At 40.0% G+C, this 18853-nt stretch overlaps 1 protein-coding gene across 2 annotated transcripts in view; it reads right to left on the bottom strand.

Annotated features, from left to right (window-relative positions):
* The window catches only part of CRB1 (crumbs cell polarity complex component 1), a 171782-nt gene that overhangs the window by 83713 nt on the left and 69216 nt on the right, over nt 1-18853 (bottom strand). For both annotated transcript variants that reach the window (XM_077452761.1, XM_077452760.1), the window contains exons 3-4: nt 7406-7601; nt 7170-7306 (exon numbers count right to left, since the gene is read on the bottom strand). In XM_077452761.1, the coding sequence (XP_077308887.1) occupies nt 7170-7306; nt 7406-7601 (333 nt within the window). The remainder of the gene's footprint in view (nt 1-7169; nt 7307-7405; nt 7602-18853) is intronic.

Genomic DNA, 18853 nt, shown 5'->3' on the forward strand with positions numbered 1-18853 from the left:
ATCTGGTGGAAAAAAATAAATCATGAGATCACAAGAAATAATAAAGAAATCAGTTTGTCAGAACTATGTGTGAATATCAGCTGCAAAACAGCTTCATAATTTTAGCATTATAAAGAAGAAGAGAATGCGCTGCATTGAAAGATTTCAAAATTTGCAGCGTGACGAATGTGCTATCTCCATTGTGAATGCTAGTTTTACCAGACCGAGCGCTTCCATCTCGTACTCGATTCAGAGCATGTGTGGAATTTTGTGCATCGGAATTGTGTACACACGCTCAGAATTTCTGACAACGCATTCCGGTCGTGTGTACACGGCATAAGAATTGATGCTGGTTTGAAGTCAAAGGGTAGTGACGCTAAATATCAATTTGATTTAGATTTTTCTTCTGTTCACCCACTTTGCATTTTCTAAATTGAAAAAAAACAAAAAAACAATTCAAATATATATTTTTGAAAGCATTCTTACTTAACAGCATTTCCTCACACCTGCCTAAAACGTTTGCACAGTACTGTATTGCCCTGTTGCCTCACCTCCTAATAGGCATCCCTGTCTGATTTTTCAATCCACCCCTTTTTCCCAATGATAGATTCATGTACAGTGTACCACATATCACTGGCTCTAACCTGCACCATACACTGCACAGTGCCTGCTGTCTACATTTTACCATTTTCCCTAGAGATGCGTGGCAAATTTTCTCAAACTTGACTATCATATAATAGTTCTCTCCTGCTGTACATATTACTCCTCTCATGCTCTCTGGATTCCTTTTCTGTATGTATGGTCCCCTGCCATACCCTCTAAACTCCTCCATTGCACATACTGCCCACTGTTATACCCTCTGAACTCCTCCATTGTACATGCTTCCCACCGTCATATCCTGAACTCATCTTTTTGACGCGTATTTCCCGCTGTCATATCCTTTCCTTAATTGTACATACTGCCCGCTCACATTCCCTGTTAACTTTTTCAACACTAATGGTGTGTACACATGGTTGGACTTCGCGGCAGAAAAAGTCAGACGGAATCATTTCATGGGATATTCCGATCGTGTGTGGGCTTCAGCTGACTTTTTTTTTTTCGAAAATTCTGACGGACTAAAAATAGAACATGTTTTAAATCTTTCCGAATGAATCAATTTCTATTGGGAAAAACGTTTGTCTGTATTCTATTCCGACAGACCAAAAACGACGCAAGGGCAGCTATTGGCTACTGGCTATTGAACTTCCTTTTTCTAGTCCTGTCGTACATGTTGTACGTCACCTCGTTCTAAATGATCGGACTTTGGTGTGATCGTGTGTAGGCAAGTCCGTTTCAGCGGAACTCTGTCGGAAAAACCGAGTTTATTCTGACGGAAAAAACGGTCCTGTGTACGCGGCATAACAGTTCTTTTATGACAAAAGTTTGCTTTTTAGCTCTACAAATGGCTAGCATTGGCAAGAAATAGGATTCAATGAAGTTTGCCACACAGTTTGCAAACTTCAAATTCTAAGCAAGATTTGTGAAAATGTTTGCAAACTTTACCTGGGCAAATTCAATTATTCCTAGTTATAGATAGACAGACCCTTTCTGATAAGCAACAAAGACATCTAAGTAAAACATATATTTTTTTTTAAGATAACATTTCAGAGATATTAGAATTGTTATATTCTACATGGGACAGCAGGCTGGAATTTTTATTCAATAACTTTTGAAATAAGACAAGCAGACAGGTGTTTGGATAATAATGGCCGCGGTTGTTTATTATTGGTTTCAAAATGTTGTACATAACTCATCAAAACTCATCCAATAAACTTAAAGCTAGCCCAGTCACTACGGCTCAGGCAGCAACACAAAATACCCAACACTTGAAACACTATAAGTAAAAAGCCATAATAACTTGTCCCCCTTTGCTGTTACAATTCTGTATTATTTTTTATTTTATTCTTTGCAAAGGTGACTTACCACATAACAACAACCGCGACAAAATAAATGAACATAACCATACAGAATTAAAATACATTTAAATACAAATTTTTTATTTTTTAGGGAGGGAGGGAGGGGAGAGAACACCACAGCTCTTCTTCTGAGGCGAATGAGCCCCCTCAGCAGAACCTCCTTTATATAGCCCCAAGAAAACTGGTTTAAACCAGTTCTTCCCAGGCTTTTTACATGTCATGAAGAGGGGTCACCTGTACCCCTCCTCAAAAACATGTGACTAACAGCTGTTTCCCCGCTGGCCACAGGCTCTGCAGGGGAACTTGAAACAGCTGATCCAGCCGCTCTCCCATGAGGAAAAGGGGGGGCAAGAAACTGCCCTCTCCCTTTTCCTGTCATGGGACAGCAGGCTGGAATTTGTATTCAATAACTTTTGAAATAAGACAAGCAGACAGGTGTTTGGATAATAATGGCCGCGGTTGTTTATTATTGGTTTCAAAATGTTGTACATAACTCATCAAAACTCATCCAATAAACTTAAAGCTAGCCCAGTCACTACGGCTCAGGCAGCAACACAAAATACCCAAAAGGGCAGGAGGACCTAAGGCCAACTGCCCACAGAACCCCAACCCGCGGCCATCTCAACACAGTAACTTAAACCTACATTGAAAATATCCAAGCCAATATCAGACAGATGGATGCCATCCTGCCTGAAAAGGCCGGGAATACCCCCTTCCAGCTCCGTGTGCCTAAAGGATAGCATTCCCAATCTTGATAGCAACTTGGATACTGCCCTGTTCACTCTCTTTCTGATTTTTTCAAAAGGACGTACAGAAGGATAGGAAAGCCAACCTATCCTCTGCACAATTTCTGAAAAAAAAAAACACTACTGAATTGGGAAATGATAACTGTATCTTCTGTAGATCATCCCTAATCCGAAAATTAAGGTCCAAAGTTTTATGGTAACCAATATCATTACCACTTATATGAATAATTAAGATATCCAGAGAGGGAAAATGAAGAAGAAGCTGTGAAATAAAAGAAATTAGGTCTGACCATAACATTCCCCTCTTTCCACACCAAAAAATCTTAAATTTAGAAGCATCCAATCCTAAATTGCTAGTATAAACTCATTGCTGAGCTCTCAAATTCACCCAATAGATGAAGGAGTGTCCAATCATCCACACAATGCGAGTGTTACCTGAAATAAATCATAGTATTGCGTTAGGACGAATATAAAGCAAATACCTATCCGACTTCCATCTATCAAACTGTTTAATAGATCTAACATCAAAACCCAATCTAGCGGCCTCTGTTGCTGCTCCAATCCGAGAAGAATGCATCGATAAATGTTCCTGATCTAAATTTAAGGCCTTCAAACATCTCCTGAAAACACATAAGAACTGGTATTTAGTAAGGGGTAACCCTGATTCATGAATGAAAAAACGTAGAAAACCCCAAAGGCCTTATTGATGAATATTGACGTATCAGAGTCACCGGGCAAATGCTAGTACTCATACACATATCTAATGTTAACCAATTACCTTTACCTACCTGATCCGTTTTGGTCTGCTAATTAAAATTTTTAATGAACTTTCAAAAATAACAACTTCAGACATGTGTATTTGAACCAGCTCAGATACCCTAAGCGCCGCAAAAAACATAACTGAAAAAAACGCCCAAAAAAGAACCGATTCAAAATGAGAATTTTTTTTTTTTTTTTTTTTTTTTTTATCCGTCACGGAGCAAAGCTCACCCAGTACTAGAGGAGTGATGGGCTTCCTTAAATCAGGCCTAAAATTAATCCTTTTGTAAACTTTTAAAGCTTGTTTTATAGAAAAATACTGCATGCAAGATGGCATGTTATTTAATTTCAAGAAAAAATAAATTCCCGACAGGGTTTTATGTATGTACGACCAAGAAATAATTCTGCTCAAACAAAGAACCAACAAACTTCAATAACAGCAATTCAGACACGGAACCCAACGGTTCACCTAATATGTTTAAAAATTCTTGATACATAAACCAAGAAGATTGATATCCTGCCCAAGTAGAAGGTGCCAAAGAATTGATAATATTCAAAATAAGGAAAATAAAAATAAAAATTGTAGCTGTCATGAAGCAAAGCAGAACCAAGAAACTTTAATAAACAGTAACAAAATTAAAGCTAGCCCAGCCACCACGGCTCAGGCAGCAACAACAAATAAACTTAAAGCTAGCCCAGCCACCACGGCTCAGGCAGCAACAACAAATAAACTTAAAGCAAGCCCAACCACCACAGTTCAGGCAGCAACAACAACTCAGACAAGGAACCCACCGGTTCACCTATCATATTCAAAATGATTATTATTATTATTTTTATTTATTTTTTATACAGAAACCAGGCAGAATTGATAATATAAATAGAAATAGGCCTTAAACCAGGTCCCATAAATTGATTGGACAGGAGTGTCCCACACGATCCGCCTCCAGAAGTAGCTTGAAAAAAACGCTCCACCTGTGAAGGAGACAACTCATCTGCCAAATCATTGTCCTTACCTGGTACATGTAAAGCCTTTAACCAATATGTTGAAACGTAAGCATTTAAAAATCAGGTATCTTATAAGGACAATGACTGGCGGAGACTTGGATGTTAGACAATTAATAGCGTACATTACTCCTTTATTATCTGTACGTATCAAAATTATTTTATTTTGGAAGAAAGAACAAAGCTCAAATGCAACAATGATAGGAAATAATTCCAATAAGACTATGTTTTTAATGTAACACTTTACTAATCAAAAAACATGCCAATGTTCAGCGCACCAATGCTTCTGCCAAATTGCGGCAAAGCCATGTGACCCTGCTTCATCAGTGAAGAGAAGCAAATCCGAATCTAGAATGAAATCCCCCTGCCATAAGGCCCTACCATTGTTAAATGTGAAAGAAATTGCAACCAAACCAGCAAATACTCCTTCATATCACTGCTTTTTTTTTTTTTTTTTTAACTTGAACAATAAAGAGGCTATTTTCTTAATTTTTTCTTCTGATAACCTAAACTCCATTAACCAGTATCAATAACGATACCTAGAAATTCCAGACAAGTTGAAGGCCAAATAGTCCTCTACTGAGCCAATGGGATACCAAAATGGTCGCAAACCTCAAAAATTTTCTGTAATAAATTAATACAAAGGAAAGAATCGGGAGGGCCTAAAAACAAAATCATCTAGATAATGAATTAAAAATTGTGAACCGGAAATGGCAAAAACTACCCACTCTAAAATGAAGAGAAAGACTCAAAATAAAAGCAAGACAAGGAACAACCCATAGGTAAACATTTATCAAAATAAAAATCATCAGTAAAGAAAAAACCCAAGGGAATTAAAAGATAAAGGATTAATGAGAAGTAAGCGAAAAGCTGACTTGACATCCGCCTTTGCTAAAATAGCTCCCTTCCCCAACATTCTTTACTTTACTAGAGCACCTCCAAAAGAAGCATATGAAACTGATGACATACTCTCATCAATTTGGTCATTAAGGGAATTGCCTTTGGGAAAAGATAAGTGATGAATTAATCTAAAATAATTATTTTCCTTTTTTTTTTTTCTTTTTTTTTTGGAACTACACCTAAAGGAGAAATCCTGAAATTTGAAAACGGAGGGAAAGAAAAGGGGAATTTGAAAACGGAGGGAAAGAAAAGTTGCAACCCTTCCTTCTGAAATTTCAAAATTAACCTTATCTAAAACTACTTGAGGAAATTCAGATACTGATTTGAATTATTAACTATGGTACAACCCTGACCTTGAAATATAGGCAATAAAAAACCATCCCTAAAACCTACAATGAGAAGATGGGCCTTCAACTTGTTTGGAAACGCCTGAAGCCATGGGAGCATGTTTGCTAATATCACTGGTGTGTGATATTTCCCCCCGCCAAATTTTCCTTAACAACCTGACACAAATGAAATACCAACGGAAAATATCACAGGGCATGGACTCCTTTAAACAAATTTCCAGCAAGTTTTGTGATTTAGCATTACTATAATACACATTGATATTCTGTTCTAAATGAATTGGCAAAGCTGGAGTGCCATTAGCAGAGACGCCACTAGGTGGCGACCAAACTTCCATAGCTGAAAGGTCAGAGGCTAAAACATTACTTATAGCTGGCTGACAAAACGATTTCTGAATAGCTAATTCTTTAGACACTTTAGATAATAGTACCATTTAATAATTCATTAACAGACGGTTCATACATACCTGCACTCCCTTGATGTAAAGCAGGCCCACTATCAAGCCCTGCTTCAGTGAAAGGCAGCATAGTCGGTTGCCTAGGTGATGCCTGACGCTGTGGAGGGGGAGACCACTCCCTCAGAGAGGTTGCTCCGCCTTCCGTACCACCTCTGGCCCCACCCACCGCTTCAGACGTGGATGCTCTTCCGCTCAGCTGGCCGCTCTGCCTGCCCGCTCCAAGCCTTCCCCCGCCCACCTGCCCTCTGGTACGGTCCTGAGAAGGACCAGCTCTTCTGAATAGCAGGGCGCGGCGGGTAGGCGAATAGCTCCGGCGGGGGTTGCGCTTCTTTTTCGCCGCCCCATCCGACCGAACCGGGGGCGGCGCTTCCTTGCTGACGCGCTGGCTCCTCCTCCACATCTTCAGGATCCGCTTCTTCCTGACGCAGCGACGGCTCCCGGGCTTCCACCGCTGACCACTCTCCTCTTCTTTCCTCCGGACCAGGATGGCTGACAGGCGGTGTAGCTCCCACCGGAGCCTCTTGACACGACGGGCGGGTAGGTCTAGGCATTGGCGAATCCAGGCTTCCCTCCCCTCTCATCTTCTGGCCTCAGAAGAGACTGTTTGTTCAGGGCAGAACCCAGAGAGAACACCACAGCTCTTCTTCTGAGGCGAATGAGCCCCCTCAGCAGAACCTCCTTTATATAGCCCCAAGAAAACTGGTTTAAACCAGTTCTTCCCAGGCTTTTTACATGTCATGAAGAGGGGTCACCTGTACCCCTCCTCAAAAACATGTGACTAACAGCTGTTTCCCCGCTGGCCACAGGCTCTGCAGGGGAACTTGAAACAGCTGATCCAGCCGCTCTCCCATGAGGAAAAGGGGGGGCAAGAAACTGCCCTCTCCCTTTTCCTGTCATTCCTTTTGCATGCAAATGTATTATTCAAATATATTATACTGGATCCCCAGGCACAGTATTCTATTTAATACTACTTAAAGCTGAGGATAAGAAAAGACTGAAAAATAAGTAAGGGTCAGCGAATGTTACCTGGCCAGCAGAGACATTTGAAGCTCACAGAATCCTCTATACATGTGGCATTATTTTGACAGGGCAGTGATGAGCACAGGGATGCAGAGACTTCACATTTCGTACCAGTGTATCCTACCGTGCAGTTACATTGATACCTATAAAATGCCAAACAATAATAAACTAGACACATGCTGTCAATTCTTCAGGGCTAAGATGTTTTGTACATTGAATATGTAATAAAAGACATTACTCACCCGTTATTCTTATCAACACACAGTCCACTATTAGGGCAAGGAGAACTCTCACACTCATTTATACTAATGTCACAGAGATCTCCAGAGAAGCCAGGAGGGCATGTACATGAAAAAGATCCCAGCAGGTCATGGCAGGTAGCTCCATTCAGACAGGGGCCTGATGAACACTCATTAAACTCCACCTCACAATCTCTGCCTTAAAAAAAAACAAGATGCATTTAGTGTAGATGAGGGGAAATTTAATTTTTTTTTTTCTATTAAAGCACTTACAATCTAACACCAACCAAAATATTTTTTCATTTGAGACAGGGCAGGGTTAGAACCCTGGTCAGCATTTACTTGTTGTCTGTGTCCGCAATAAAGTGTAACTAAAAGGCAAAACTTTTTTTTCATTTTGGATAGAGTAAGGGAGGATATAACCCCTGTCAGTTTTTTTTTTCACCAGCTGTGTCCCATAAGGGTGATTTTCCTTCACTTCCTGTCCCATCCCCAAAACAGGAAGTGAGAGGAAAGCCCTCCAAAGTAAGGGAATCCCTGAGTGTCACCAGGGTTACCAGAACAAGTGTCTCCATTGGAAGGTTTTCCCTCCATTACTGTCCCGATGTCAACTCAATTTGGGATTTTACATTACTTTCACTTTCAATGATAATGGTAAACAGGACAAATAGGATGGGGGAATCTCCATAACGGAGGCACGGACAGCAATAAAATCTAACAGGTGTTCTAATCCCTCTCCACTCTATTTACAACTTAGAAAAAAAGGTTTGCCTTTAGTTACGCTTTAAGGAGATTTTTTGAATCACATCTTGTCTGATTGTTGGGTGTCGGACAGAACAGAAAGTCAAGAGAAATCTCCCCATTAGTCACACAAACAATATATACAGTTTTAAATAGGTTTTAACACTTCCTCGCTATTTTCAAACAAAAAGATTTGGGTGGAGTTGGTTTTTAAATAATCCAAATCACTTCTGGTGTAGCCCCATATAGTAGAGTTACTAGATGCTCTTTTATAACTAGGTGACCAGGCATTCCTGGTTTCTGATGGCAGTCCCCACTTTCAACAAGCAGTTTCCAGATAAAAAAATTGTCCTCAATTGTGTCCCTGGTTAAAAAGTAGAGTCCCTACTGGGTGGCCAACTGCCCAATAAATTACAAACAGTTTGTAAAAAAAATTTTTCTCCCCCTTGTTACTGTCTATGGGATGGGAGCAAGTGACCATTAAAATCTTCCCTGACAGCTTGTTGACACATGGCCTCAGTCAAGGTCACTCTCTAACGTCCCAGCTATTATGAGGAGGTAGGAAATGCTTTGTGAAGCACCTGCTCCACCCCCCACTGTCTCTGCTGCTGATGCCACATGCACAGCCATACTGTAACCCTAACCTCCTTCCTTCACCCCATAAGAATGTAAACAATGGCTGTCAGCGATATCAGAGCTTTGCAGGTCTATGAAATGGCCATCATTTGTAAATAAGTTAAATTAAGAGGAGGCCGGAGCTGGATTAAGAAGACATAAGAGTGACATTCAGTGTAGGGACAGGCTAACTACAATTAAAATGTAAAAGGCTGCCAAGCAATAAAGAAGTGTTCCAGAGTCCAAGGCATCTTCTGTTCAGAATTTATGCCTGTGGGTGACAATTATTACTCTTACTGACCACCTAAGCTGGGAATTTCTCCCCCCCCCCCATTGACCCCCCGATGCTGGGCATTCAGTACCCCCACTGACCACTGATTTTGGGTATTTTTACCCCACTAACCACCGATGTCAGGCATTCATTCCCCTTACTGATGCTGGACATTTCTTTCTTCCACTGATCATAGCAGTTTGGCATTTTCCTTCCAACTGACAAGCAATAAATGGGGATGTACGTCACTGCCTGTTCCTGGGCTTACTACGCGCATATGCGCGCACCTTCCCCCTCTGCCGACACCCACTGTAATTGTACATAGCTGGAGTCTGCCAACAGGTCCCGACCAATGATTCATGGCCTGGACCTGCTGATCGGCTGTATCCAATCACAGCCCAGAGCCCTGTGCTGACAATCAACACAGGACGCTGTGCAGAGGGAATGATCTCTCTGTTCCTAGCAAAGCAAGATAAGAATATAAACAAAATATAAAGATCTTTAGTAAGAATCAGCACACATTACACATTGATTACCTGAGATGTTAACCCCTTCCCAGCCAGTGTCATTAGTACAGCGACACTCAGTTCGAATGCAGTATCAGTTAGTGTCAGATTGGCTGCCTCACTATAACAGTACCATTTCAAAGTATTAGTGTAATAAAAAAAATCCAGTATATGCTGTATAACATATAGCTTGTAGAAGCTATAACTTTCACATAAACCAATCAATATACACTTATTGGGATTTTTTTTACTAAAGACATGTGGCAGAATACATTTTGCCCTAAATGTATGAAGAAATTGGATTTTTTTTATTGAATATGTTTTATAGCAGAAAGTAAAAAATATTTTCAACATTTCCAGTCTTGTTTCATTTTTATAATAAAAAAAAATAAAAAACAAAAACAGCGGTGATCAAATACCACCAAAAAGAAAGCTCTATTTCTGTGAAAAAAATTATACAAATTTCGTTTGGGTATAGAGGTGCATTACCGCGCAATTACAAGTTTAAGTATTGCAGTTTAAAATAGCACAAAAATAGTCATGAAGGGGGTAAAACCTCTAGGAGCTGAGCTGGATATCGTTTCTAACTGTTTTGATAAAGTTATTTAGGATAGGCTCAGAAAAAGTGATAGTTTTTTTCTTCTGTGCACGGAAAAGCAAATGGAAGTTTTTTTCTTTTTTTAATGATTTCCTGTTTTGAAGATTATGTGCATCTTTGAGACTGTCACTTGTCTCACAGTAATCAGTAAAATATTGTAGATGCAAGAACTTTGGCATATGTTTGAATTGCAATGCATGTTGATGATATTTAAAAAATATATTTTAGGCCTTTAAAAAAACTGTATTTTTTTTAAATTCAGTGCTACGAAAGTGAACAACATGTACAAACAACATATGAATGCAATGATCACAAAAGGTTAACGGGTTAAATTTGAAAAAAAAAAACAATTGCAAGTTTCCTTTATACAGTAGCCGCTGTCGTGGTACAGGAGAGTGGGATCTGTTTTCCAAAATGATACTAGTCCATTTATAGTAACAGAAGTGATAACAGTGTTTCTGTCCTGGAGTAATCTATGAGGCACCACTGTCAGTTTCTATAGGCTTTTTAATATTTCTTAGATAAATTTAGGTTTAACAGATTATTTTTCAATGTGCATGGATAATATGTAAACCTTGTTTCTATGTGTGGTCTCTAAATACATATGTACAGGGGGTCAGCTGTATTAGCTCATGATACTCTGCTTCAGAGCTCAAGATATCCAGTGCTGCCAGACTCAGGCCACTGATGAAAGGTGTCATATATGTGTATTGCAAAAACTGTGGGGGTGAGCAAAATAGGCATCGTGATATGAAGTTACAATGCAGAATGCTGAGCTGTTGCATGTATAATATGAAATGCAGATGTAGCAAGACGCGCTGATTTAGACTGCCCAGGCTTCATGTCACATGTGGGCGTTAAGGAGCAGAGATTTTGTATAACTAAGGCAAGAGCACGTTGCTCTTTTCTCAAAACAATGCATTTAATGCTAAGTCCATTCTAAGTGATCCTTTAAGAGACAGATTTATTAGGAAGTACAGTATAATGTATACACTATGTTTTGCTTCTTTTTAGGGCGATGGCAGGTAGCGCACTAAAGTGTGAAAACTGCAATGTTGTTTCTCCCACTAAGCTGATGGGTTCTGTAGCATAAAGCAGAGAAGGGCACAAGTAGATTGCAGCAATTTATTATGCACAGCATTGTGAGGCATCTGTCAGTGACAAAGTAGTAGGAAATATTTAAATGTTACGCTATAGATTTTAAAATGTTTTTGAGACTGTTATGCAAAAGCCAAGTGCAGTTTACTCTACTAACCATCCAATTGTTCAGCAAAAAACACAAAACAAAGAAATGCCTTGTTGATGTATTCAATGAAGACTACATTACATACCAGTACAGTCGCCTTTCAACATACTGGACTGGTCAGTCTGGTCTCTTGGAAACAGAAAGGCACAGTCATTACCTGTGGAGTGTGAACCTGGAAGCTGACTCGATCAGATGACTAAAGGTGATCAAGAGAAGGAGGACTGGCAAGCTCACTGATGTTGACAGGTCTCTATTTTGGACCATGTGTCTTCAAACCAGCGACCCTGGTGCATTTTTTCCACGTGTGGTGCAGACCTGATATGTAATTATATAATAGGGGCCCCCCTACAGCTCTGTTGTAACTCAAAGTATGTTTGTTTTTGCCGTGGCTGGAATTATTCAGTGTATTGGGTGCAATAAGCAAATTTATCTCTAAGCTCAAAAGTATTTTTAAGAACAGGGAAGTTTTTAAAATTGTATTATTTAAATTTTTTTTAAATTTAGAACTCATCAAAATTAAATAACTGTTAATAATAAATGCACCAGGTAATATTTTCCCTGTTCGCCTAACATGAACTGAAAAGTGTAAAAATGTATCAATTTACCAGTCAAAATCACATCCAAATCCACCTTTTTCTTTGCTTCTGCCTCCTCCCCCAGTCCCCTGTTGCTACAGTTAGCATCTGACGTGTTATATTGGACTACAATGAGACACAGTAAAGTAATGTGGTCACATGGTATTGTTACCGTTCAATCATTTCAGCTTCAGCATCCTTGCCTAATATCACCCATCACAGTCAAATTCTACCCATCACTGCATGCTTTGCCAGGAGCATGGCAACACATGGCAGCACACATGGACAGGACAAATATCACACCCACAGGGCTACAAGGGTCACTCCTACAAAGTTGGCCAACAGGCTATCCTAGATGCATTGTTACTACATATTGCAATCAACTGCTTGCTGACCCCCAATCTAGTATAATATAACTCATTTTGTGGCACCTACACATTCCTGGGGAGCAGAGTGCTATGCACACAGCCACTTTGGTGAAGAAGAGCACTGGCACCAGGGCCAGCGGTGTAATGATGATGACAAATAATCCTCCTAAGACACTTCTGGGTAGCTGTCAGGCTGGGGGAAAATGGTGTATTCCATTCCTGAAAGCTACTGCAGAACAGCCAGGGGCATATACCGCCTACTGTCTCTGGTGCATGGAAATAGTAACCTTGCCAGCTCCCCAGTTATGAATTCCACCAGAGTATTGGGAAAGGTCATGTGCACTACCGAAAAATTTGTTAGTTTTTGTTTCATTTTTTTTTTTTTTAGGTTTTACGGGTAATTCATTATGATCGCAATTAGTAAATTTGAAAATAAGAAAGAAAATTTGAAAATAAGAAAGAATAACTAACTAATAATAACTAACTATTAAATTATAGGTATTCGAATTTCCTTTCAAATTTGTCTGTAAGTAAATGTAATGAATACGAATTTATCTGACATTAAGAATTAACCAAAATAACGAATGCCGCATCTAAATGAATGGACCGAAACAAATTAATAATAAATAATAATAATAATAATAAAAAGTTTGCAAACTTACAAATTCACTAATTTTCCAAGATTCAAATTTATGAATATTTGGAAAAATTTGTTAAATGGGTTTTCATTCATTCGGATAATTTATATCTAACAAATTTGTCGAAATTAATTGAAAAAGAAATTCGGAACTAAACGAATTGCACATGTCTAATTGGGAACAGATCAATTGGAGAAAACCAACCATCTTCCACATCTGTTGCAGCATTTATAGTTCAGTCTCTCAATATGCATTTTTAAAGGCTGACCTTCCTCCAAGGGAAAAAAAATAGATTCTGAGAGCAAGAACAAGAGAAGGAAAAGGAAAATCTAAAAAAAAGAGTTAAAACAGGATTTCAAAAATCTACTATAAGTTTGGCATCACAATGGCCAAAATACAATGTAAATCCCTTCATCAGAATGGTTTTAATTTTACCCCTTGTATGGAGATAAACTTCATAGAACTTTTTTAGGATCTGCAGAAATTCTTTAGCATCCTGGCAATCAAAACATTATTTTGCATTGAAGAAGAAAGAAGAAATGTTGATTGTAAGAAAGAATTAATAGGGATGTTGAGATATCATTTGAGGGCAACAATGACCAGATAGCATTAGAAGCTCTCATTGCACTTCTGGAAAAAGGATTTGATTTATTGGTAATGCACATGAATATTTAATGCATGCATACTGCACACCCTTCTGTCCGCAATCAGTTTTTTTTACTCACTACGTGTTAAAAGTGATATTATAAAAATGTGTTAAAGTATGGGTTATGCAGATTTCAAACAAAAAAATAACAGCAATAAAAACACTCATGGCAAGAATACTACCAAGAAGGTGTACAAAGCAATTAAAGCATAAAAGGCAGTTCTCAACTGACAAGAGTGGGGGTATAGTCATTCAAGACAATAAGGACTATGTTGCAGAAGTGCTAAGGGTATTATCAGATACCAATATATATGGAAATGAAGAAAGGAAACCCATACCACTATAAAAACATGAATTACATACTTTGATTGAAAATGCATATAAATTGAGTTTTATAAACAAGGCAGAGTGAACCACCGTTATGAAGGACTATTACAATACACCTTATTTTGATCATATTACAAAATGTCATAAAATTCCAAAATGCTCATGGGGACAACTCATTATTGAAAACATAGATGGTTTAATGAATATAATTTCACAGTGCATGGATTTCTTTTTTGCAGCCACTAGTGACTTCAGTACCTGCTTATATTAAAAAGAAGTATCGGATTTAGGAAAGAAAATTGCTGCATCTGTCCCAGCTTGATCTGCACTGAGAACTGAACGATCAAAGACCATTGATCGTTCAGTTCTCCACATTCTGTTAGCAGAGAATCGGGGACTGTCTGCCTCTGGCTCCCTGCTCTGCCACCCCACCCCAACAAACTGGAGCGCTGAGCTGTGGAAGGGGCAGGCTCAGGCTTTTAGCAGATCGCCATATGATCTGGATCTTTTCAGAGCTTTTTTGGGCTTCAGCTGAAAACCGATCTCAGGAGTGCAGAACACTCCTGTGATCCATAGGAGAAGTAAAGCCAAAATAGCTTTGGTTATACTTCTCCTTTAACCACTTCAGCTCCAGAAGAATTTACCCCCTTCCTGACCAGAGCACTTTTTGCGATTCGGCATTGCGTTGTTTTAACTGACAATTGCACGGTCATGCCACGTGGCTCCCAAACAAAATTGACGTCCTTTTTTTCCCACAAATAGAGCTTTCTTTTGATGGTATTTGATCACCCCTGCAGTTATTTTTTGCGCTATAAACAAAAAAAGAGCGTACATTTTGAAAAAAAACACATAACCTTTTACTTTTTGCTATAATAAATATCCCCCAAAAATATATATAAAAAATTTTTTTTCCTCAGTTTAAGCCAATACGTATTCTTCTGCATATTTTTGGTTAAGAAAAAAATCGCAATAAGCGATTATTGATTGGTTTGCGCAAAAGTTATAGCGTTTACAAAATAGGGGATAGTATTATGGCATTTTTATTAATATATATATATATATATATATATATATATATATATATATATATATATATTTAAATGGCGTCCAACATCAATTTTTATCGTGACTGCGACATTATGGCGGACACATCGGGCATTTTTGACATATTTTTGGGACCACTGTAATTTATACAGCAATTAGTGCTATACAAATGCACTGATTCCTATGTAAATGACAGTGGCAGTGAAGGGGTTAACCACTAGGTGGCCGTGTAGGGGTTAAGTGTGTCCTAGGGGCGTGTTGCTAACTATGGGGGGCGTGGCTGTGTTTTACAGATCACTGATCTCTGCTCCAATCACAGGAAGCAGAGATCAGTGTCACTGTAGCTAGGCAGAACAGGGAGATGCTTGTTTACTTTAACATCTCCCTGTTCTTCCTCTCCGTGAGGTGATCACGGGTATCCCCGCAGTGATCGAGTCCGCGGGACCCGCGACTGGACTCACGGAGCTTCCCGTGGGCGCGTGCATGCCCCCGCCACCTCTTAAAGGGCAACGTACAGGTACTTGATTTTGTCTGTATGTGCCCTTCTGCCGAAGTATATCAGCGTGAGGTGGTCGGGAAGTGGTTAAAGGGTAACTCCACTTTCATGGGAAAAAATTGAAAATAAAGAAAAAATAATGTTGGGCATATAATTGTGACACTAATCATATTGTAATTGAATGTTATTAAAGATTACCTTTCCTTTTCAATCTGCAGCCATTGTAATTTTCTCAGAATGCATTGCAATATGGCACCCTGGAGTTGTTCTGTACAGAGGTGTCCGTTTATGAAGCAGTAATCAGCGGTGATCCAGAGGATCACCGCTGATCACAGCACATAAACAGTTTATGAACCAGAGATAATCAGGGGAGAAGTGTTTGAATATGTTCTCCTGCCGATTATCTCCGCACACTGAGAATTCTCATAGACTGACACAGTAATGGCCAGTTTATGAAGCTGCGATCTGAGCGCTTCACTGGCGATCTGTGTCAGAATTCACACTCCCCGATTCACCAACTCAGAGGTGGAGAATTGGGGAGTGAAGAGAGAATCTGGGGGGATCTAAGGAGGAAAGAGGAAGATTTTTAAATTCCTTATGCCTCGTTCAGACCCCCAAAACTGTAACCACATCCCCCTTTATGTGTATACATATATATATCTATATAATATGTATATTTATATATAAATATATATATATATATATATATATATATATATATATATATATATATATAAATAATGTGTGTGTATATACATGTGTATATAATGTATGTGTGTGTGTGTATACATATACCGTATATACTCGAGTATAAGCCGAGATTTTCAGCCTCTTTTTTGAGGCTGAAAGTGCCCCCCTCGGCTTATACTCGAGTCATCGCCGTCTGCCTGCCCGATCAGCGTATCGAGCAGACAGACGGCGGCCATTCTACTATTCAAAAGCCGCGCCTCCCTCTCTGTGATAGGCGGAACACTCAATTTCCCAGCAGTCAGTGTTCTGCCTATCACGGACATCCGCTCATTCTCATACTATGGACGAGGATGAGAGGATGTCCGTGATAGGCGGAACACTGACTGCTGGGAAATTGAGTGTTCCGCCTATCACAGAGAGGGAGGCGCGGCTTTTGAACAGAGGAATGGCCGCCGTCTGCCAGGAGGAGAGCGTGGCACACAGAGAGGCTGCAGATTGGAGCAGGTAGGCCGGGATGGACGGACAGCACAGCACAGCGACGGACGGGACACAGGGACACAGCGACGGACGGGACACAGCGACGGACGGGACACAGGGACACAGCGACGGACGGGACACAGCGACGGACGGGACACAGGGATGGACACAGGGACGGACACAGGGACACAGGGATGGACACAGGGACACAGGGAGGGACACAGGGATGGACACAGGGACACAGGGATGGACACAGGGACACAGGGACGGACGGGACACAGGGACGGACGGGACACAGGAATGGACACAGGGATGGACGGGACACAGGGATGTCTCACCCTCGGCTTATACACGAGTCAATAAGTTTCCCAGTTTTTTGGGGGTAAATTGGGGGCCTCGGCTTATACTCGGGTCGGCCTATACTCGAGTATATACGGTATATAATGTAGGGGGACTCTTTATTTTACTAGCATTAACCACACCGTCTGTCAGTGTATTGAGCAGTGATAATTTATCACTGCTTAATAAACTGACATCTCAGTGTTTCCATGATTTTCTAGTACTGTAATCTCGTAAGGTCTCATGAGATTCCAGTATTAGGGGCCATTCTCCAGTGTTGAAAGCATTTGTAGATCTCTTCACTCCTCCGAAGGTGAAGCGATCTACTCCATAAACATAAACAAGATTATGGAAAGATCTCCTCTGTGAATGCCGGAGAATAAAGCAGTGAATAGATTTCACTGCTTCATAAATGGACAATGCTTGTGCGATTGGCTCACCAATTTTCCCAGAAGTCAGCCTAAGATACAAATCAGATTGCAGGCATCCCCTGCAACAAAAAAATTCATTTTTGGAGAGATACTTTCAATAGGAACCCGTCTAAAGGGATGCAGGCCCAGCAGATTCCTCATTAGTGTTGTGCAGTTCCATACCTGACTGATAATTATGAAACCACTCCCATTAGACCCACTCAGAACAGAGGCACAGACTAACATTCATGGATTTCTTCAGAATAAAAAAAGGTAGGAATCTGCAACAAAGTTTGTTATAATCTTTGCAATGTACATAGATCAGCCAGAGGGGATCTTTTTTCTCAACAAATGTGTACTTACGCTTTAAGGATTCCTCCCATTTACTAGACATTTTACAACCTTACAGTTGGGCTGCTGGATACATCTGGCTATCTCTTGTTGTTAGTTCTCTTTATACTTCCATTTCTCATGAAGCTGCTCTTGCATTATTTGATTATTCACTGTCAATAAATGCCAATATGAACCCCCTACAAATTTAATTAATATATTATTGCACCTATTTTACCTTTAATCACAATAATTTTCAGTTTTTAGATGCCTACTATTTGCAAAAAATTGGCATAGCTGATTTTTCGCTCAGGTATGCTAATTTATTTATGGAATTCTGGGAAGTCAGAAAAAATAAACACCTTTGTACAGTATTGTAACAATAATCCATACAAAATCTTTTTTGCACATGTAGCAGATCTTCATTCCTTTTTGAATTTGGGATTATCCTCTGATGTTGTGGGAATATCATATCCTTTATCATTAATAGAACAGCTGGCAACTCTTATTTGTATCAAAAAGTTATCATCACCCACAGCAGACAAAAACAATTCTTTCCTGACAGACTCCATGGCAGCATATGTATGGGTTTAGACCCATCCCCTCATACCTCATAGGACCCCACTCCCATAAATATTTGTTCCGAGCCAAAGGCTTTCCCTTTGAGGGTTCCTCTCTCTTTGGCAATAAATTAGATAGTGCCATCACCAGTGCCATGGGTGGCAAGTCAGGATTCCGGCCCCAGGATTGTCACCTGCTAGGTTAAAAAAGAGCTCACAGCCAGGCAGGGTTCGGATTGTGTGAGGGATACACGGCGCTATAGACATGGCCGTGAGTTCAGGAAGACTTGAAAGAGAAATCAGCCATCAGGCCAAAAATTTTCAAAGGGAGCGCCTTTCCGGTGGATGAGAAAGTCCTTTTGATATTAGGCCTGCCCACTTTCAGCATGTCTGGGCAGCCTCGATCAAGGATTATTGGACCGTCAAAATGGTCTCCTCAGGTTACTCCTGGATATTCAGAAGCCTGCCCACACTCCGGTTTGTACCCACATCCTTTCCACACTCAGAAGAGAAAAAGCAAGCTCTTCTGTCCTAAGTGGATTCTCTGGTGGCTCAGGGCACCGCCGTGCCAGTT

Source organism: Lithobates pipiens, unplaced genomic scaffold, assembly GCF_037356315.1.
Source record: "Lithobates pipiens isolate NorthernLeopardFrog02 unplaced genomic scaffold, aLitPip1_a1.2 Scaffold_23, whole genome shotgun sequence".
Taxonomy (NCBI): Eukaryota; Metazoa; Chordata; class Amphibia; order Anura; family Ranidae; genus Lithobates; species Lithobates pipiens.